Consider the following 22,566-nt stretch of genomic DNA (forward strand, 5'->3'; position numbering starts at 1 on the left):
AGTGACAGCCCCCAAACACCACAGCTTTAGAGGAGATCTGCATGGAGGAATGGACCAAAATAAGAGCTACAGTGTTTAAAGCGTTTTACTTCTATCACTGACAGCAAAAGTATATAAACAAGTATTGAGATTTACTTTTGTTATTGACCAAATACTTATTTTCCACCATAATTTACAAATGTACACATATTTACACACATATTTATCAAACTAATTGCAGAAATGAAATGCATAGATTAAAAAGACAGAAAATAAACGTTACAGAAAAGTCACTAAAATCACACTTGCTTAATTAAATATAGTCATCATTAACTAAAGTATAAGTAGAGCTTGATTTATTGCTTGAAAAGGAGCAGGAAGAAGCAAGTTTATGTAATCCCACCCCTACTAACCCAAATAAATTCTTTAAAAATCAGACAATGCGATTTTTTTGTCATTTTCTCTCACAGTTGAAGTTCATGTATGGTGAAGATGACAGACCTCTTTCATGTTTTTCAGTTGGTCTGTGAGCCACAGGACAGAAACACAGACAAACTAATCACATGAGATGAGCCAAACAAAGAGCTTTGGATTTAAAAAGGAAATTTCTTTTTAAAAGAACATCTTTGTAACCATATTTTTCCACATATTTATAAACAGAGAGAATTGTAGCCCATAATTGTTCAGTTTGACAGAGTGAGCCACAGTTTAAACAAAAGCATTTTCTGTCATCTTCAGTGATACAGTACCTGACGGCCAATGCCAAACATGACGACGTCCAGACTCACCTGGCTGCTTCTGCCGGGGCTTGGGCAAGTTTGTGACACAAGTATGAGGACACATCAGGATGTTGCAGGGGTGCAGACTGCCCTCCAAGAAGAACTGCTTGGTATCGGAGATGTGGATGCCACCCAGGGGGGTTTTGGGTAAGGTGTTGGCTGGGACGAGAGCCAGACAGTAGAGGCCTACCTGGTGGATGCTCTCAATAGCCTTTAAAAAACACAGAATCAGAATGTTAGGTAATATAGATCAGCAATAAAAACTAAATGAAGACGTGATGTTCTGATTTTTGTGCTGCTCATACATGAAGCTCCACATATATGTTGGCAAATACTGTATGTTGGGTTGTTGTGTTGAAGTTTCTGAGACCTTCAACCCCAGGTAGATATAGCAGAAATGTTTGCTGCATCTTGGAATGTGGAACTTTTATTACTAGTTGTCTGTGAACAAAAAGGCTGTACGGTGGCAAAGTGGTTAGCTCTTTCGCTTTAAGGCAATGTGACTCCCAGCTGGAACATTTCTGTGTAAAGTTTGCATGTTCTCCCAGTGCATGCGTGGGTTCCTCCCACAGTTGAAACACACGTTTCATAGGTTAACTGATATGTCTAACTTGCCCCTCGGCGTGAGTGGCCCTATGACAAACTAGCAACCTGTTCAAGGTGTACTTCACCTTTGCCCAACAGGCAAAGGCATTCAGTGGAGTCTGGAGATGAATGGGTGGATGGATGTAATATAGCAGTGTTTATTTTTTATCTAGTAAAAGTTTTAAAAGTACTCTAAGAGACATCCATAAATATCCAAAGATTAGTGTGTATTCCAATCATCCCTTTCATTGAAGCTCCTTATTGGCAAATACATCTGATCCAGATAATCAACAGCAGATAAGGCAGGTTTCTGGAAACTAGCAGGAGGCTGGCCTTCGAGCCTGGATTTGGGCACCCTTAGCAGATATCTTTTACAACACTATTGTTACACATCTATTAGAGTAACATAATAGAGTTTCTGAGCTGTCCAGATGTCTAGATGTATAACAGTTATCTAATAGACATGTTCTGCCCAGTGGGAAACTGAAAAATGCAGAAAGTCCTAAGAGATTCAGCTTTAGGCTGAGATTTATGGCATCCCTTGACATAGAATTTATTCAAATGGGATTGCAGGATTAAGACTCTAACGCAAACAAGGAAAATATCAAAGATCAACACCATGATGAGGCATACCTGTAGCACCCTGCTCATCCACTGGAAGCTGTCCTCCTCACTGGCGTCTGGCCTCTGTTCTGCCACGATGACCACTCTTTCATCGTAGAACACAGTGACTGAAAACACAGCGATCCTGGCAAACAGTTCAGAACACCCAGAAGATCAGATTCCCATAATTAGGCAGGACTTCCTGGCAGCTTGAAAAAGTGACCCATTTAATGGGTTGTGTTTCGCCAAAACCACTAGATGGCAACAATCACAAGTTCTGCACTTTGCCTGAAATGAAGTGAGTTTTTCTTCACCTCCCACGGTACACCGTCTTGACTGGCTCAACAGCCAGAGCGGTGGCCACTAAGTCGTCAGCGTTGTGTCTTCTTCCACTCACCATCAACAGGCCTTCTATCTTCCCCACCACAAAGATCAAACTACCCTGTGGGGGCAGAGTTAAAACCCTGTAAAACCGAGGAAGTGGGTGGCGTTCCAACAGACTGAAAAGAACTGAGCTTACTGGGCCCACAAACCCGAGCAGTCCCGACCGCACAAACGGAATCTCTCCGATGGGAACTCCGTTGGCGTTCACTGGGATTACCTGAACACCCCCAATCACAGGACAGGAAAGGTTAAGCAATACAGTCGCCCTACTTCCACTGTAATGCAGTTTGTGTCTACACATGCAGGCTGTGGCCTTACGCCTGATGCTCAAACCTCAAAAGTGTTTTTGGTGAGTCCAGGCAGGCCGTAATACATGGTGCCGCCGGCGCGCGAGTTGATTATGATTTCTCCAATTTGATCCGTTTTACAGAGCTGAGGAGGTCCATCAGGTCTAACTATGCACATCAGAGCTAGGGAGAGAAAAGCAATAATAACATTCACAGAAGTGTATTCAAGGAGGCGACTTTGTAAAAGACAAACATTTGTTTCAGGCTGTGATTGCAAAGCAGATGTACGGTTAAAAGATGAGAAGTATTTCAATGGATGCAGAGTTTTACAACCTTCTCAAAGAAATGGTGTCGTCTTTTTGAGAAAAGAAAGAATCACATGACAATACATTTTGTCTCTATTTTCTGTTGTCTCTAAAGTAAGTAAACTGTAATTGGAGTTCTAGACAAAGATCTCTATGGGGGCGTAAACAATATGCCATTCTGAATTTGCTAAAACACATTTGAATTGTTCATTTACTTTGTCAGAAAATGTGTAACACACAACCTTAATGTATAAAAACGTGTAAAATGTCAAATTCCAAGACTAAAGCAGTAAAAAGCCAAAACAGGTTATAAAAGCTTCAGATCTCTAAAGTCCAAAAAATACAAAAGAAGACAATAAAAGTTAAAATAGCATTTCTGAGTACCGGTAGTGTTTCTTCGTTCATTGTGGGGGATACGATCCATAAATAACTGTGACAGGTGAAATCCGTGAAGTAAAAGCACAGATGTTCACGCACAGGAACACTTTCACATTTTTTCTCTTGATAGATCTCTCAAGTTCAAACCTTTGTAGTAAAATAAAAGCAGTATCATAGAATGGAAACAAAGGTTGGATCTGAACGTTCTGTGTCTCTTTATCTGGATGCAGAATGCAGAGAAAAAAAAGGCATGCAAAATAGTCAGCAAAACAGTGAGACCTCGAAGGGTGAATCACAATATAGCGAGGAAACACTATTTCTTTTTTCTAATTATTGTGATTCAGACGAAAATGAAAAAAATGCCATTTGAAAAAGAGTGTAAGTGACAGAAAATATGCTGGGCGGGTCACAAGCTCCCTGCTCTGCTCCATTCTGATTCATCCGATTACAGACAAATAGATCCATGAACGTCTTTGCTTTCCTCGTCTGAGCTGGAATCTGGATATAAACTGTACGGCTGGCTAACGCTGATATTGCTCGCCATTTTTGTTGCAGCGGTAATGTTAGGTTGGGGGTGTGAAGAGCTGTAAGCTAGTGGGAGAGTCTCATTTTGATTTTGGCTAAAACAGCATAATCATGATTAAAAGACCACTGGGATCAAAAGATGATCAGAGTTGAACCTTAATAACCAACTTAAGAAAATGGTGCATTTATAATTATTTGGAAGGATTTGTGGACAAAAACAATAAAGACATAATATTTGAATAGAGTTGGAGCTCTTCTGTGGCTCACTTGGCTTCCCCTCAAGCTTTCATCAAGCTTTCCTCCTGACTCATGTACGCCTCCTTCAACCCTCACCTCCAGGCATGACATGTCCCACATCTTGCACAGTCAGGGCAGAGTTCTTGTCCTCGGTGTTGACCCTGATGACACCATGGCTCAGGCCGCTCAAAGAAAGGATGGCACGCGCAGGGAGGGGTGCGCCCGGGACTCCGGGTCTGCACAAAAAGAGTTTGATCACATGTTTAAATCCATCCCATCTGTCCCTTACTCCAGTCATCCTCTAAACCTGCTGGATTCCTGTCGGGATCATGGGGTTGCTGGAGCCTATCCCAGCCACTGTTGGGTAAAGGCTGAGTACACCCTGGACAGGCCACCAGACTGTTGCAGGGCTGAACTGGTGATCCTCAATTTTATTTTGAGTCTCATAAAAGAAAAGAAAACAGCTCCATGAAACTGGAATGATGGAATACCTCCGAATAGCTACTGTCATGGCCTCAGGAGAGGTGGCACAAGGGCAAATCACCTCCGGTTTCAGCCCGTGAGACTGAAAAACATTTAGGAAGGCATCACAGGAGGACACAGACCCTGCAAAAGGACAGAAACAGGATTTCAGCGCTACATCTACATTTAGTAACTTCAAAGTTCATTTCAGTGAAGCTGGGTGTCGGGAAGTACTCACAGGGATTTGAACCATCAGCAACGATTAGCATTCGTAACGACGCCAGGCTGGTGTCTCTCTGTTCCCGATGAGCCATCATAGCCCAGTGCAGGTCACGGCATTTCACCAAAGCTATTCGAGCTGTTCAGCAGTTACAGACACTGTTGGTTTGTTTTTGCCACCCAGGTGCTTCAGGTAATGCGGGATCTTTTACCTTTATGAATGTGGACCCTCTGAACCCAGGAGAGAGGACACGCTTTCATCACTGCATAGGGAACGCTGATGGTGTGGATCCGGTTCATGACAGCCTGGAAAAAAGGCTTTATCAACAACTCCAATGATTCTAACAGCACCTTTTCATGATTTTTGCATTTAGTTCGTCTTTTGACACTGAGAAATCTGATACTGAATTCAGGGAAAGTTAGAACTGTTGGGTTCATTTCCAGAAGACTATAAATTGTTTACATTTTTACAATAAAGTAATAAAGTAAATGAGTGGTTTATTTCAGTTTTATTACTGCAATCTTCTTTTAGAGGTATATCCTGCTTTTAACAGCAACCATAATCAATACTCATTTATTTAATAGACTGGATAGCATTAAAATTGGTCCATTTTCTTAACCCTTTGTTTTTGTTTGATAAATTTAACACATTATTACAAGATGTAGAAATAGTCAAAATAAACATCTGTATGCCTTTAATGAAAAAACAAATAGACCTATGATGCCTCAGAAAGTTAAATATTTCCAGTAAATAAAATCAGCTTAGACTTAGCGTAACTCAATGGCCACTTTATTGGGGACAGCTGCTCTTTAATGCAAATTTCTGATTTCAATGCATTTAGGCATGCAGACATGGGCAAGACAATCTGCTGCAGTTCAAACAGAGAATCAGAACGGGGAAGAAAGGTGATTGAAGTGACTTGGTTGTTGGTGCCAGACAGGCTGGTCTCAGGATTTCAGATACTGCTCATTTACTAGGATTTTCCCCCACAACCTTCTCCAGGCTTTACAGAGAATGGTTTGAAAAAGAGAAACTATCCAGTGAGCGGCAGTTCTGTGGGGGGAAATGCCTTGTTGTTGCCAGAGATCAGAGGAGAATGACCAGACTGGTTCCATCTGATAGAAAGACAACAGGAACTCAAAGAACCACTGGTTCCAACAGAGATCTGCAGAAGAGCATCTCTGAACACTCAACACATCCAACCTGGAGGCAGATGGACTACAGCAGCTGAAGACCACACTGGGTGCCACTCCTGTCAGCTAAGAACAGGAAACTGAGGCTACAATCCACACAGGCTCACCATAACTGGACCATGGAAGATTAGAAAAACGTTGTCTGGTCTGATGAGTCTCCATTTCTGCTGCTACATTCTTATGGTAGGGTCAGAAATTAGCATCAACAACATGAAAGTAAAGATCCATCCTAAATTATATCATCAGTTAAAGCTGCTGGTGGTGGTTTCATAGTGTGGGGGATATTTTCGAGCATGGTTCCAACACCACAGCCTACCGGACTATTGTTGATGACCATGTCCATCCTTTTCTGACCACAGTTTACCATCTTCAGATGTTACTTCCAGCAAGGAACCATGTCATAAAGCTGGAATCATCTCAGACTGGTTTCTAGAACATGACTATGAGTTCTCTGGACTCAAATGGCCTCCACAGTCACCAGATCTCAACCCAACAGAACTTCTTTAAGATGTGGTGCAACAGGAGATTGGCATCATGGATGTGCAGCTGACAAATCTGCAGCAACTTTGTGATGCTGTCTTTCATCCAGTACCTTGTTGAATCTACGCTACCAAGGATTGAGGCAGTTTTGAGGGCAAAATGGGGTTCAACCTGGTACTAGCAATGTGGGCCTAATAAAGTGTATATGTCTTATGTCTTTGTATGTTAATGTGCAACATGCAGTAATGGACATGAACACCCACCGAGAGAACTCCATGCCATAAGCCCATATCCTTTTTGAAGTCCAGGACATTCACTAAAGTTTCCCCTTAAAAATAGAAAAAATGCAGTTGACTAGAGTTTTACTGCTGATGATTACTTCAACTGTGTGGACAAAGGTGATCTACTCACCCTCACAGTAGTTACAGGCTTGGGTGAGCGCTTGGCAGTGAGTCAGCATGGCCACTTTGGACACAGCCACACCCACCACCGTGCCGTCCTTACTCGCCTTATACTACAAGAAACATCACACCACACTGGGTTTAAAAGATTCTTGTGTTACTAAAAACATCATGAAAGAAAGAGGCTGAACGTTATTTTAGAGTTTTTTCAGAGCAGCTGTTACTTCGATGTATGCAGGATCAGTATTAGCAGTGGGGATGTGCGGCTGCCAGTCTCTAGACGGCTTGGTCAGGTACTTTGAGTCTGTTATCACCCACTTAAGTCGAGGCCAGCCTGCCAAAGAAAGTGATCAGAAACATGTGTCACTTCTCATTTTTAAACAACAGTAAGCCGTAACCCCTCTTCTGTGTGGGAGAAACAAATCAGCGCTTATAAAAACAATACATGGTGTTACATCTTCAAGTAGACATGTTTCTTTTAGGATGGAGCTTGAGCACCTTTGAACTGCAGTATTTCCCCAGTGGGGGTCTTGGGTAGGCCTTTCAAGCAGATTTCACTGGTTAAAGCCAGACCTACGCCACAGCTTCCAAGCAGGAAGCCCACCTGGCTGATGCCTGCATCCTGAAAATGTAACACATGAAAAAGAGCCACAAACAGAATATTTCTAACTCTAGCTGCGTTTCCACCAACTGGGAAATTGTGCAATTTGGATTAGCGATAATAAATATGCCCAACGGAAATATGACAATTAAAAAATAAAACAACCTCACATTTATTTATCAAAAAAAGTTCTTGGACTTGGAGGAGGGGTTTTTTGAGGGGTATTGAAATTAACATATTTTGCAAACTGAATTGGAAACACTTTTTTCAAACATAATGAGTCCCACGACCAACAACCGGATGGCAAAGCACTTCTTGGTAGGAAGTGGCTGCCTTGGGCGCTGCACAGCGGGCGCCACAGCATCACACAGCACATCAAAAGTTGAGCGTGTCATGTGGAATTGTTGGTTCCACAGTTACTGTTAAATCACCAACCATTTCCCAAAATGGCTACATCTCTAGACCCCCCCCCTCCCCACCTGAATAAGACGCCGACGTCTCCTTTGATAGATGACAATGAGCGATAGTGCCGTGGCAGAAATTTGAATGTATCTTTTTCTCATGTGTGTAATGGAAACGCAGCCACTGTTATTGTTTTTTCCAACCTTCCGAGACAGTGGAACCTCAATAGGTACAGGTATGACCTCAGCCAGGAGGCAGCCGTAGAAAGCTACCCAGAACATCCCAGGATCACTGTTGGGGTACACCAATGCAACCTAGCCAAAATATAGGATTTTCAGTTAAAGAATGTTTTATGCATTCCTGTGTACTTTTGCATTAGAAGCTTTTTGAAATCATTTTTCAAAAGTGTTTGTTCTAAATGTCAAATTTAGCTAAAATGAGCCTTAGTCACAGCCATCCTTATGTAGGCAAAAAATGGCCAAACCTACAGGAGGTACACAGATGGCCCTAATGAACTGTCAAGGTCGTCAACAACTCAGTGAGAAAACGTTCAAATACATTTTTTCTACTGCCATGCTGCAGGTGACAGGTCGTAGGGAACACACAACAGGGAGTGGGTGAGTAAGGGCGAAGCGGGTGAGACGCAGGACGGTCGTACAGAATTTTGATTATTTTAGAATTCCCAAACCCTGTGGACAAGGAGTGCTGTTCGTTGAATAAGTGCTCCTCCTTGTGTGCAGCCTGGTTGTTAGAAAATTAGGACATTAGACAATCAAAGTTTAGTTTGTGTGGATATCCTACGGGCAACATGTGGGCAATTATGCATCACGTGCACACCTACGTACGTGCAGCATTCATGCACGGTCAGTAAGGAGCAAATATTTGCAGATTACTAACAACTAAAGTATTAGGGCACCATGCAACAGCATCACCCATGTGTCAAAAGTGCATGCAACTTACATCCTTCTTACAAATACTCCTTACAGATACTTCATGATACATTTATCACATGCACAACAATGGTACATTCCCTTCTCACGATGTCCCTTGAGGTGGCTGTATGAGCCTCAAGGGAACTGCAAGACACACCTGCGACCCCCCTTAAGATCCAGGCTGTCCTCTCTACACGCCCCTTCACGAGCCCGACCCCGTCAATCGCCATTCAGATGCGTGTGACTAAGGCTTTGATGGGCAGGTGTTCTATAATCTTGGATCAAGTCGTCTGATTATCAAATCAGACGTGTCAAATTCAGATCCTTATGTCTCATCTTGTTTGTTGCTAACATATTAGTAGTTCAAAAATGATTTAAACACAAATTTAGAACATTTATCAAAAATTGCAGAATTAAATCAGACACTCCAACATCTTGGTAAAAAACTGACAAAGTCTTTATCGTAGGACACTGATCTAAATAAATGGGTGTGAGTGTGCCCCCCACCCTGTCTCCAGGTTTGAGGATCTGCTCGTTCTTGGCTCCTAGCTTGTTAAGGAGCGTGTACGCCAGTTTCACGCTGCGACTCCAGAGTTTCCCTGTCGGACAGAAGGTGGGATGAGAAGGAGGCAACACACCTTCTCGCTGCCAAGACAATCTTTTGAAAAACACTGCCTTTGAGAAACCATCAGCTTTTCTTAGCTTTGCATACTCAATGCTTTACCAGTGTCTCACCATAAGTCAGAGTGTAGAGTGGCTTTCCTGTGATGTCCAGAGCTGTGAGGGCAGGGCTCTTCCCCTGAGTGGCTCCCCATCGAGCCAAAGCTGCCTGTAAGGCCGGGGGCCAGTTACTGACCACTCCCAGAGGCTCCCCCTTCACTGGTATGATCTGCCGGCCCTCTGGTTTGGGAGTGTTGGGGTCTGGCTGTGGAACTTTAATGGTGGAACAGCAGAGTTTCAGATGAAAGATCAACAACATCAGCTAAAATAGTTTATCTCTGTCATTATAAACTTTGCATAATGAAAAGACTGATCCTTTGGTTTCATATTTTAGATTTTTATGAAATGCATAATTATTTTAAATGCATTATCATTTTAATCCCAAATTAATTAGGGTTATTGCAGAAGCAATTTATGGTCTTTAGACTATGGTGGGTCATTAGGGTCTAATTTGTTCTGACTAAAATCATGTTAAACCTTGTCAACAGCAAACAGGATGTCAAGAAGTCCTAAGCCAGGCATGTCCAAAGCCTAGCCCAAGGGCCAAATGCGGTCCTCGTTCAAATTTTCACCAGAGTGAAATCAATGCTCTGCGCCCCCAGCACTTTTTATGAACTATTTGTAACAATTGCTTGATTGTGATTGGCTGAAAACAAGGGTCGACGCTTCCAGGACACGTGGAAACTGGCATATTTTTTTATTGAAACACAAAACAACTGTCTGCCTAATATACTGTAGCCACCGACGTTAAGCTGTGTTAATCTGTTCTGTGTTGCTATCCCCTGTTAGCATTAAGAGATTCTGTTCTGTGTTCCCATTGGTGCTGCGGTCAGATGAATGTGATTGGAAGAGTGTGGGTGGGGGCGGAGGAGCGTCGTGAGAGCGGGTGTGCGCGGAAATCGAATGAGGGACAGCGTCAGGGCAAGCCTTCCGTTTGTGCTGTGTTTGGCGCGGTTGCGGCCGACAGCAACCATTTCAGCTACATTAAAGGCTTCACATTTGGAAACGGCCGTCTCCAACGTTTTACTAAGTCCAGCCGGACGTTACACCACCAAGAGACTGTGGCTGTTTTTGAGGAGTCTAATATAAAGAGGCATTACCGGACCAGACATGATAACTTTGACAAGCTAACTGGGACAGAAAAATGGAAGCATCTGGAAAGTGTTTTGCAGCACAGCAGCGGTTTTTCACAAAAACCCATGAGTCAAATTAAAACGGCCCAAAAGCGAGCTCCGAAGTAGAAACCTTTTACTGATGGGGAATTTCTTAAAAACTGCGTGATGAAAATGGTAGAGAAAATTTGTCCTGAGAAGAAGCAGGAGTTTGCTTATGTTTGCCAGGAACACTGTGGTCTGGAGAATTGAAGACATTTTATATTAGAAGACCGTTGGAGACAAAAGGAGCAAAGTTTACATTTTTTTTTCATTAGCCTACAATGAAACCACGAACGCGTCAGTCACCACTCATTTTTTAACGGAGTGGACAATTTCTACGTGCGCCCTGATGACGCTCCAGACCACCTGCTGATGGAGCTCATTGAGCTGCAATGGGACGTTGAGTGCTGTAATCGACACCAACAGCCCCATCTGGTCAACTGCTTTCAACAGATCCATGTACGTCTTTGTTTTTCCTCGTTTGAGCTGGACTCTGGATCCAAAATGTACAACTGGAAAGCTCAGATATTGCTCGCCATTTTTGTTGCAGTGGTAATGTTAGCTTGGGGTTGCGAGGGGCTCTAAGCTAGCCGGAGAGACTGTAAACAAAGAGATGATGGAAGTCAGGGTGGGCTTACTGCGCTCCAACAGTCTCGCCCACAACTCAGAGATGAATTTCTAATGAACTCCTGCCGCTCTGCAGAAACTATGTCTGATCGGGGTGGGACTTCAAGGCTTAAAAGGCTTTACAATGATAAGTCTCCAGAGTTTCCTTTACCGACACACATGAGGTCACACACTGGTTTGTGGCAGATCTGCCATGCAAGGCACCAACCGGACCTTCAGGAACAATCAGGGAATTTTTTTAACATTTGAAAAACCAAAACATAAAACAAAAGCGGTGTTTCTTGGCGTGGTGTACCTTGGACAATTTCCTCGGAGTCGTCGGTGAAGAACTCACTGAGCGGGGGTTTCTTAGGCCTTTTGAGAGTGTTAAGCAGCTGCTGGATCTTGGTGGACACTCTGCTGCTCACAGGAACTCCTACAAGCAGTGGGAAAGTGATGAAGGGCAGCAGCATCAGGCAGGAACACATATCACAGCCACAGAGGAGCATCGCCACCTGATTCGTCTTCTTATCTCAAACCCTGCTGTTCTTCATCCCATTTTGTAAAGGATTACCTCTGTTTGGATGTTCTTAATTTTGCTTTTGGAATGAAAAGCAGCAGCAAAGGTGGGTGTCATCATCACTGGGATAACGGTGGGAATTGGGATGAAGGGTTTATTTTCTTGGTTTGGGTTCACACATGAGGATTCAGTTGGTGCATGGACATTGTTTTCTACACTTCCTTTGATTGTCATCCATTAGAACAGCACGAGGTGCAAAGGTTCAGCAGGTTAAACAGAGGGCTGTGTGCACAATCTAGTTGAAAAAGTTTCCTTACTCTGTATATTACCTCTCGCTACCAGCAGGTTAGAGGAATTGAGAAGAAAACAACAGATTCCAATTAATGAAATGTTGAGTGAAAGATGCAGATTTTCTGAGGAGAAATGAGAGTAGTGAATGCAAAGACAAGCTGAGGACATCCCAGGTCTTTACCGTCTGCGGTCTCCATCATGCTGGAGCGGCTCTGACCCTGGTTCATTCCACGGGCGACAGTTTTGGCTGGCAGGTCCACTCGAGGGCCTCTGACTGGGGGGGCCACAGAGGTCACATCTGGAGGGGGGGCGCTGTTCACAGAGGGAGCTGCAGGGGAAAAAAGGAACTCAGTTCACCAAAATGTACTTACATTGTTTAATAGGAATGTAAAAACACTATGTCGTTTCCTGTATGTCATCTTGTGTTAGAAGCCTTTGAAGCGGTCAATCAATGACTGAATGTAAAAGTTTAGAACTCCAGGCCTAGACGGCTGGTGATCTGCTTGTTCTACCACAGCGGCCCATCACACTTCTTCTCGACAATACAAATCTGATCCAGATTAATGATCAACAGCAGGAATGGCTGGGATATCAATGGCAATCCTCAAGTCCTGCAGTTGAACAGCAAAAGCGCCTGATGACAAATATTATCCAAAAACGAGTTTACCTCTTTGGAATTTTGTGAAGGAATTATGAGCTAATTTGAAGTAACATCATGTTTTCTTTGATGTGTCAAAGTGCTCAAAAAGGAAAGTTTTAGCAAAGTAGTTCAGTCAGTATTAGGGGAACCATAAAAATAGAAATGAAAAAAAGAGAATTAAATCAAAACTTAACGAGACTATGGTTGTAAAATAATAAGAGAAATTTTACGAGAATACACTTGTAAAATTAAGAGTAAAGAAGTCAATATTTTAAATAATAAATATTTAAAAATAAATCCTTATAATTTCATAAGTAGATAATTTATTCAATCAAAGTCAGACATTTGTGAAGCAAAAGGCATTTTAATAAGAAAAATAGAAACAACAAAAAAAAACCAATATGGTGCTTGAGTACGACAGACATAGATGGCATTGTTAGTGATTACTTCAGGATAAACTAAGCTTTTAGTGAGTCAACATTGTTTTATTATAAGTACAAAGACTTGGAAAGAGTTTACAGGAGACTGGGCTTCTTCAGAAGAAGATTCTTGACCCACAAGGACTGGATTTTCAGCAGGCGAGCCGTTTATGCTGCACACGCTGCAGTATTGTTGCAGAGGTCCAAATGCAGTATGGTGCATGAATTCCTATGATATACTAAAGCCTTATGGCATCACCAGAACAGCCTGCATTGATGAATTTACTCAGCACATAATGTGTATGGAGCCTTAAACAACTTATTTTATTTTTGATAAAGCTTTTTATTGTAAATTTATAACTTTTCCCCTCATACTTTAACAACTTTATTCTCGTAAATTAATTGATTTTTTCCATTCACGGTGGCCATCGTAGATTTCGTATTTCTGCTAGGCAGCAGTGGATTCCTAAACAGAAACAACGGTGACTGATCCTCGTCTTTGTTGTTCATGCGGCTTTACAGTGGACAGCTTCATTAATAAAACTTAGGATGATGCTGGTTTTGTAACAAAGGCATTTCCTAAATCAAGAAATGTATAACTGGTCAGGAGTCTGCAGAGAAAAATGTCATTTTGTGAGTCCGATCTCATGGATTGTAATAAAAAGTGAGTTTACAGGCATGTCTGATCAAAGCAGAATAATGTGTTTGATGTTTTACTCAACATAAAAAGTATTATTTTCAAAACAGTGTAGCGTGAGCTGGAGTTTCTGTGTCATAACCAGTCTGTCCATCGGTCCGTAGAGTAAGACAGTGGCCTCTACCTTTTAAGAGTAGTGAGACAGCCAGCAGAAGGCATTTACAGTTAACCAATTCATCTGATCTGATTTCAGTTCACTGTAGGAGTGCCATAAGCCATCCATCATCCCACTTGGGACACGCATTACATGGGAGTCCATGACTGCTTTTCACAGACGAAGCTCACCGATGCGGCTTTGGGCCATCATGCTGGTCACCGCAGCGGAGCGGCTCTGCTCCTGTGGCTGGTACAGAGGCTGGTACTGTGGCTTGTACTGAGGCTGCGCCTGGGCCTGGCCCTGAGGCTGTGGCTTGGCCTCTCCGTGTGAGAGGGTGGAGGAGGCAGAAGAGGAGGTGGAGGAGCCCAGGGCAGAGCGGGTCAACCAAGATTCCGGGCTCTGCAAGTTGGGACTGACCTGAGATGAGGGACCAACCACTGAGGACTGCCTCCGAACCGCCGACTCATCCTCAGACCCCGATGAGGAGTCTAAAGGGAGACGGGACACCGTGAACGCCAAACTGTCCTGAAGAAAGCTGCTGTTTGAGAGACTTTGTCTCACCTGGTGGAGTGCGAGTGTTAATGGGAGACTGCACATAGGTTGACCGGCGCTTTGTGGGCATAGGAAGAGCCATCTTCTCCTCTTTATGCTGGGCCAGGGCGGCTTGTACCGCCTCAGTGTGAATATCTGCACGGAAAGAAGTAAACAGTGTATTCTGATGGAACACAACCTCACTTAAAACAACAAAACCACATTATCAACAAGATTTGTTTCTATAAGACAATTTACGGCATCAAGGTATTTACCATTTCATTTGGTTTCTTAAAAATTTCCCAAATTTGAACATTTTAGACTAAGATGACAGCTTTTCTGTTGGTTTTTAATCTCCATAGCAACCATTTTATGTTTGGGTCGCCTGCAGATGACAAACAGATCTACATTATTTTGAGAAATATCGTCAAAGGTAAACTTTTGGATTTCCTTGGCAACGGAGGTTTGTTGTTAACCACGCCCACATTTCTAATATGTTCATATCATAAGTTACATCACTTTGTTTAGTTTGAGCCAACGATTTAAACTTTTACCATATTCCAGAGAAAAATGTGCGAGCAACAGGGGAACGTCACTTTTGTGATCTCGCAACAGTAACGCTGATACAAATCTACAACTTCTAGAATCCAACATTTTTTCCTAAAGTAGCTTCCCAACGATGCTTGAGGAGTTAGGAGGTGATAGATAAAAATCTCTAGGTAGGAGTTTAAATTTGTTGCTGATACAAATGTGTTTTTTTTTTAAAAGTTCAAAATGGCTGCTCCTTCCTAAGATCAAAGGTTGACGAAACCTAAGATGCGGTTGCAGACTTGACCTAAAACAGTTGTGGAGATCGCTCTAACAAAAGCTCACTGTTCTCATGTTGTAAAAAACGTAGAAATTGGCAAGTTTAACACTTTTCCACAAAATGGCAGCCGAGCTGTAGGTCTTGTGGCCATCCCATAATAATTCCAAAACTGTCTTTGGATATCACCGATATGTCTGTTTTAGTGTCATTAGTGGATTAAAAAACAAAATGTTTTGAGCCCCATAAGAAATTCTGGCCCCATTCACTTTTTGATGGTTTTGGCCGCTGTGATGTCATTTTCTTTTGGAGGGGGCGTCATTCCAAAGAAGATTTTTCTGTAACATCTTTCCACCTTTTTTATTGCATCCCTTTGTTTTTTTTGTCAAATGTTTTCCTCTTTCCTTATTAGAATTAGTAAAAGTACGGTTGGAGGTAGAGCGTTTAGCCACCAAGCCCCTGTCTTATGGAATAAACTCCCAGCTCATGGAAGAGAGGCCGACTCAGTTTCTACATTCAAAGTTAGACTGAAAACATTCCTCTTTGGACAGGCTTATTGTCAGACTAGTTAGTATTCAGATATTATTTAACTTAATGTTAATATGTTTACATTAAACTTAATAACAATAATTATTTCTTTTAAAAGGCTGCTAGAAGTTGAAGCTGGGGTAACTATGGTGCACTGGGGTTCTGTCCTCTTTTCTCTTCTACTTCTACCCTTCCTCTCCTCTATTCTTGATCATTATTCATCATTTAGTTCTCCATGCCTGTTTGGTGCAGTGTGATTCATGTACTGTCCCTCTTTCCCCTCCTGGGGAGTGGGAGTGCTTCCAGATTCCAGTTGGCTCATCCGTGCTCCTGTACCTGACCGTGTACCTCCTCTCTGGCTCGCCTTTGCTCCCGCTCCTACACCTGGCTCTGGATCCTGTCTACAGCTCGATTCTCCCCCCCGACTGTCCCCCCAGCCACGGCTGGATGAAGCTTGTCTGCTGGACTTTATATATGTAGTTGTAGATTTAGAAAAGTTAATTCTTCTCTATGAGTTCTGGTAAATCGCCTGTCCATCCTGGGGGAGGATCCCTCCTTCATGTGGGCACACCTGAGGTTTCTTCATTTTTTCTTAGTTTTTCCTTACAGAGAAGGAGGGTCTAAGGGCAGGGATGCCAGTATAGCTTAGTCAGTTTGTTAGTTCAATTCAATATTTTCCTATTGAATTCTATGTATTCATGATCCTTTGATATCATATTTTACTTATTCAATTACCTATATGAAGCCCATTGAGACGACTATTGTTGTGAATTTGGGCTATACAAATAAAATAAAATTGAATTGAATTGAATTTGTTGCTCTCATGTTAAGAATTGTTCTATTGTGTTTTTCTAGTGCAAACCCCATCTGTGTTGTTTCTGTGTTGCTGTTGTCTGCCTTGTTGTTTGTATTTTTATTTATGGACCATCAGCCTGCTCTATAGGGATTAGAGATGGAAATTATCCTAAAAGGCTTTTGCATTTTTAAATGTTCTATTATTATATTCTGCCCGTCTTACAAATAAACAAACAAAATGTTTGATTCCGCTTTGACAAAGGAAGATTTTATGAAGAATTCAGATGAATTCCGAACTGGAATATTTTACCAATGAAACCACAATGAGACAACAAAAGCTTTGCATTGCCCACTCGCATGCCTACACACACACACAAAGACACACACAGAACAGCATTAAACACCGTCATACTTGATGACACCCACAGACACACATTAGCGTTCAGCACAAGCAGCCAAAGAGGTAGATACAATTATATACAGTACTTTTATTAAAAATATTGTTTTTGTCAAACATCAACAGATTTAAATAAACAAATAGCTCAGCTGTGCGGCGGCAGCAGCAGCAGCAGCAGCAGCAGCAGCAGCAGCAGCAGCAGCAGCAGCAGCAGCAGGGGCTATTATTACATAACTGGCATTCAGCTGAACAGATTGCTTTGAGCCAAATCATCCTTTCTCATGATGAAGTCCTCCCTCACACAGCAGCGTCACGAGAGGCTGACTCCCTACACGTCTGGGAGGATGAGGGCTGTTTCCAAGGCGATAAGCACACCATGGCTTCTGTGTTTTTCATTTTAGCTCCCATCAAAACTGATGACAAACTTGGACCTGCTTTTCTTTCTTCTTCATTCCTGTAATGTTCCAGAGATGGGAACAGTTGGAGACCATGACAATGGCAGGTTGTGTAACTGCTGCAGGAAATGCAGAAGATCAGTGAACAGCTACAAAGGACTGTATGAAAGTATACTCTGGGTCTTCATTAAGCAGAAAGGTGTTGGTCTCTGTTGACACAAAACCTCCTCCATTAAACACCACTAATCTGTGTAGAGAACTAAACCACACATCTGGGGTGAACTCAAAGGATTCTGGTAAAGATGGTTACCCTCTTCTTTTTGATACTTAGAAATATCAGCAGTGTGTGGATTTAGTTTCTTGTTACTGTAACAACTGTTTTAAATGTTCAACTTCTGAATTTGTTGGTTTATGGATAAATTACTTAGCTCTGAATAAAATTAAAATGTTAATAAAATGCCAAAGAAGATTTTTACAGAAACCTTAGTGACCCGGAAAAAACGTTGACTGTATTAGGGATTGACCTGCTGACCCTTTGGTTGTTGGACGCCCTGCTCTACCGCCTGAGCTAAAGTGCCGCAGAAAAACAGAGAAAACAGCATGAAAAAAAGGATTATCAAGAACGTGTAAAAAAAAAAAGGAAAAAAGAGGTATCAGACTAAGACTGGTTCTTCTGACCAATAGAATGAGTGTGTAACAGCTGTTTGTTTCTGTATAGTAGTCTATGGGATTTTGGATTCCTGGAGCCAGCAGGTACTTCCTGTTTGGAACGCCAGTGGAAGGGGTCACTCAGTCAAGTTCTCATATACAGTCAATGGTTGACTGTATATGAACAAAAAAGAAGTAATAAAAGTGCTTTTCCAGCAGCTGTAAAGCATGACCATCCAGAAATCAGAAAGTATTCTTCTAATCCACTCCTGCTGGAATGGTTCCTCTAAGAACTCCCATGAATCAGTTCATGAACGATTTTAATGCAGAATTTGTTGCTGACCTGATCTGTACCGGTCGTCTCTGGTTCCTCCATTCCGATGCGTTCGGCGAGAGCGCCGCTCGCGGTACCGGGACGAGTTGGCAGGTGAAGGGGCGTGGCTGGAGGAAGTGGGAGCAGCGGGCGGCAGGTCATTCTGAAGGAGCGGCGCAGCTGTCAAACCAACAGAACAGATTTGACTCAAGATCACGGAAAGATTCCTAACAGAAACATCCGCGGAAATTCATAAAACTTGACTCTTCAGCGCTGGAAAATCCTAACAACATCAGAAGCTGATTGATTTACTACTTTATACAAAACAACAAAAATGTATCAAGTAACGCTAGACCCCGTCACAAAGACCCCAAAAAAAGAGCTGACTCTCCTGTCAATCCATTGATTTACTTCTAAAATTTGCACAAACTGACAGAGAAACGACCTTTTGATGAAAGAATAGGTTTTAGTGCCACAGGTCTTTCTGAGCTAGAACAGGTGGAATATCTCAGAGAATGGAGTTGAGATGCCAGGAACATCACTCTATTTCTTGTCAATGACATCACAGGTTTGCTGACATTTCCGGTTTTCCTTCTTCTGTATTTTCTAGAGAGATCAGCTGCTGATGAGTCTGTGTGAGCATGAACATAAAAGGAAAAAAGGAGGAAGCTGCATTGAATCTTTGGGAAATAAAACACCACTTTCCACCAACCCTCAATAGTGTGACCTTGCTGACATGGAAATGCCTCCCCAGTGCTGACATCTTGACCAAAACACCCGTTAGATGTTGACACATGCTCGTTTTTCTTGCTTCCTTCTCTTTCATTCCAAACCAGAGTCTTTATGCTGCCTCCACTCTTCATCATGTTCCACTCTGATGCAATGATTGATGTCCCTCTACTTCCAGTAGTTTTCATGAGGCTGATCATAAAAACAGATCAGTCTGAACCACTGGGGGGCCTTAGTGGGTTTTGTAATGAAGAATCATCACATGAAATTGCTCCTGGTAACAGCAAATAAATCTCAGTTGGACTGACTTTAGACTAAATCCGTTAATGGTCTGCTGTTTTATAGAAAACGTGTTTCTGTTTTGTTCAGATTGAATGTTGGAAAAATAAGATTAGATTATGTGTTCAGTTCTTACCTGGAGTGTTCAATATAAATGGAGCCAGGAGTTTGGTCCTTTTCTTCTCATATCCCTTCTGAGTGATGTCACCTTCAAAACAGGACAAAAAACCGATTCAGTGACAAATTTGTTGTGAGAGAAAAAAACGTTCAGATCTGGTTTGCTGCTTTAAACATTCTGCTTTGGATAGAAACCTCTGGGGACAAAAACACTGACGTGTGATTGGAGGAAGGATTGGCTGCAGGAATAAGAGACACAGGTCAGCAAACTAGCAATGAAGAGGATGAAAACCCTGCAGAGATGCGGCACAGCTCCAGTTTCCATGAAGACAGACGACAAAAAGGAGTGGAAGGCTGGTCATTCAGCCCCCCCGGGAACACAGTGGACCACTGCCATCTGCATCTCCCTATGGTCCACCAGACCCAAGATTAGCCGTTTGGGATTCTGCTGACCCTGATGCCGGGCCGGGACTCTTCCAACTTCCGTCAAATTAAAACTCAGGTAGAATCCGTGTCAATGGAAAACTACGTCTCCGTCATAGAAACTGCCTTAAAAAACGTCACTGTTGTGAATTTCTGTTCCACTTTTTTAGAAGCCGTTCATCTCCTCACCTCTGCTTCACTGAGGTTTTTTTTTTAAATACTAGAGAAACGATCAGACAGTCCTTTTATGTTTCAGCTTAAGTGTTGGACTGCAGCTCTGCAAAAATGCATCTGCTGATCACACGGCAAGGAGCCATTGCTTTAATGTTTGTGGATTTATGTGGTCACTGCACAACCAGGATCAAAATTTTGAAGGAAGGTGAATGACTTTGAATGCAGCAGACTGCAGCAACACATTTATGTAGACTGTTACTGCAAATATTAACAGACTGATGTTTCAGCAGAAACATTTAATCCAAATAGGTGTTCCAGCTGAATCTGTTTTGAAGGCCTGTTGAATTTATTTCATAACAATAGTTTTGATGCTGCCTTTAGGTTGGTAATTCTCCTTTCACATCTGATTTAAATGAAAAGCTGTTCTATATTTCAAGTTGAAACAACCTGGAGATAGTTTTGCATAAAATTCCAGTTGATTACAAGTTTCTGAGTCCAGATTTTCTGGAACTTTTCCACATCCAAAGTCACTTGAATTGGCAACAGTATTTCTACTTTCTGATGTTTGAATTAAATCTAATTCTATGTTGGCCCCTGAAGTTCAAATCACATCAACAAATCACTCAACGCACAAGCAACGACAATTACATAAGGAAAACAAATAATAAAAAAACAACATTACATTTGAGGAATTAAAACACAATTCTAGAAACCAAAATGTAATTCCAAAAAACACAAAACAAAACACAATTCCCCCCAAAAAAGAAACAACACAAAAGGAAATGTTATAAAAAAACGAATGATATTTGTTCACCTTTTCTATAGGAAGTTATTTGTCATGGCGACATTTTCAGAGATTTTCTCTAAGCTTCTGGTCACAGTCAATGCTACACATCCTTCTGCTCTTCCTCTTCTGCAAAACTCAAACATCATCAACCAATCAGTTGTCGTTCATCTTTTGGCATTTCCCACAGCAAATCAGGAGGTTTTGGCAGAGATTTTTACTCTGGATGTCCTTCCTGACACAACCCTGTATTTTATCCAGGCTGGGGGCCGCACAGGGAGACCCAGACTTGGGACCCCTTGTGGCTACATAGTTAGGGAATTGCATGGAGGGTCTTGCCCAAGGACCCTTGGGAATCAAACCCTGGTTTCCCAGCCAACTGAGCCAGCCGCTGTCATTATCCAATCAGTGACGTCCCATAATACCTACATTTTCCAGCTTTCTCATTTTGTCACGTTTGAGCATTTTATTTTGACTTTTGGAAATTACTTTTGGTTTTCTAAAATGTTGTTTTGATGTCTAAAATATCTTGTGGTTTTTTTATTTGTTTTGCTTTTTTAAATTGATCTCTAAAATGTTTTTGCATTGAGTGATTTGTTGATGTGATTTGGACTTCAGAGCCACCGTAGAGTTCAGATGTCTTGATCATTTCTGTGCCAACTAGAATGCATTATTAAACAGACATCAGACAATTTAGAGATGAACATAGAGAATTGTTGACTAGTCAAATTCAGACTGATATGTGATGTTTTATAGAAAGATCTCTGGGCGTTTGGATATTCAACAATCATGTTTGGACAACAACTGCCTTTAAAGACCGACTCAAAGGAAAATGAGTTTTTGCTGGTATTTTAACATGTTTTTGTTGCCTTTTTCTCCTGATGGTGAACATATATAAAGAAAATAAAACATTTAAATTGCATTTCTGAGTATTTTTTTGTTTAATCCTCCTATTATCCTTGGGGTCAATTTAATGGGGACAACTGAACTGATTGAGCATAAGATGATCATGATGATATTTTTCTCAATGTGCTAAACAAATATTGCATACATTGGTGTTCCTCAGGGGTCAATTTGACCCCAGGCTGTTTTAGCTATGTAAAACGTGTCTGTGTATGTGAGTTGATACTTTTGACTTGATACATAACAGGGGGATGGGGAAAACAACTATACCCACGAGAACTTTGATATTTGTCATGGTGTGGTGTGAAATCCTGCAAAAATGAGGAAGCCAATGTAGGCTTGTGAGTTGATCACATCTAAGTCTTTCCAACTACTACTGTTATTTATATATATTCAATTCAATTCAATTTTATTTGTATAGCCCAAAATCACAACAACAGTCGTCTCGATGGGCTTCGAAGTAAAACATGAAATCAAAAGGATCACGAATATATATATATATATATATATATATATATATATATATATATATATATATATATATATATATATATATATATATATATATATATATATATATATATATATATTAATTACAATGTTGAACATTTGAAGGTCACTTTGCTGCTGCCGCAGACAACAGAATTCCCCATCGTGGGATAAATAATCGTGATAATAATAATTCAGCGGTGAGCTGCAGCCGAACCGCGTTCGGGAGGCAGTAGCGTTAAGGGTCTTGCCCCTCACTGGCCGATGTTAATTGCTCGCCATCGATATGGTGTGCAGCAGTACCATTGTTCATTCCCCTCCAGGAATTGAACCCTGGATTCCTGCGTGGTAGCCTCTCA

At 41.7% G+C, this 22,566-nt stretch overlaps 1 protein-coding gene across 4 annotated transcripts in view; it reads right to left on the reverse strand.

The window, feature by feature from the left end:
• Window positions 1-22,566, reverse strand: part of LOC101162194 (disco-interacting protein 2 homolog B-A) — a 57,793-nt gene that overhangs the window by 14,383 nt on the left and 20,844 nt on the right. For 2 of the 4 annotated variants that reach the window (XM_020701453.2, XM_020701452.2), the window contains exons 2-24: window positions 19,454-19,525; window positions 18,340-18,489; window positions 14,459-14,584; window positions 14,086-14,385; window positions 12,226-12,372; window positions 12,071-12,088; window positions 11,550-11,669; window positions 9,489-9,686; window positions 9,261-9,352; window positions 8,025-8,135; window positions 7,317-7,440; window positions 7,043-7,152; window positions 6,829-6,931; window positions 6,681-6,745; window positions 4,956-5,049; window positions 4,763-4,882; window positions 4,554-4,668; window positions 4,159-4,298; window positions 2,664-2,800; window positions 2,467-2,547; window positions 2,261-2,388; window positions 1,977-2,091; window positions 768-969 (exon numbers count right to left, since the gene is read on the reverse strand). In XM_020701453.2, coding sequence (XP_020557112.1) covers window positions 768-969; window positions 1,977-2,091; window positions 2,261-2,388; window positions 2,467-2,547; window positions 2,664-2,800; window positions 4,159-4,298; window positions 4,554-4,668; window positions 4,763-4,882; window positions 4,956-5,049; window positions 6,681-6,745; window positions 6,829-6,931; window positions 7,043-7,152; window positions 7,317-7,440; window positions 8,025-8,135; window positions 9,261-9,352; window positions 9,489-9,686; window positions 11,550-11,669; window positions 12,071-12,088; window positions 12,226-12,372; window positions 14,086-14,385; window positions 14,459-14,584; window positions 18,340-18,489; window positions 19,454-19,525 — 2,868 coding nt within the window. The remainder of the gene's footprint in view (window positions 1-767; window positions 970-1,976; window positions 2,092-2,260; window positions 2,389-2,466; window positions 2,548-2,663; window positions 2,801-4,158; window positions 4,299-4,553; window positions 4,669-4,762; window positions 4,883-4,955; window positions 5,050-6,680; window positions 6,746-6,828; window positions 6,932-7,042; window positions 7,153-7,316; window positions 7,441-8,024; window positions 8,136-9,260; window positions 9,353-9,488; window positions 9,687-11,549; window positions 11,670-12,070; window positions 12,089-12,225; window positions 12,373-14,085; window positions 14,386-14,458; window positions 14,585-18,339; window positions 18,490-19,453; window positions 19,526-22,566) is intronic. The other 2 variants (XM_004086148.4, XM_011494574.3) reach the window with 1 other exon arrangement.

The sequence above is a fragment of the Oryzias latipes genome, chromosome 5, assembly GCF_002234675.1.
Source record: "Oryzias latipes chromosome 5, ASM223467v1".
Classification (NCBI taxonomy): Eukaryota; Metazoa; Chordata; class Actinopteri; order Beloniformes; family Adrianichthyidae; genus Oryzias; species Oryzias latipes.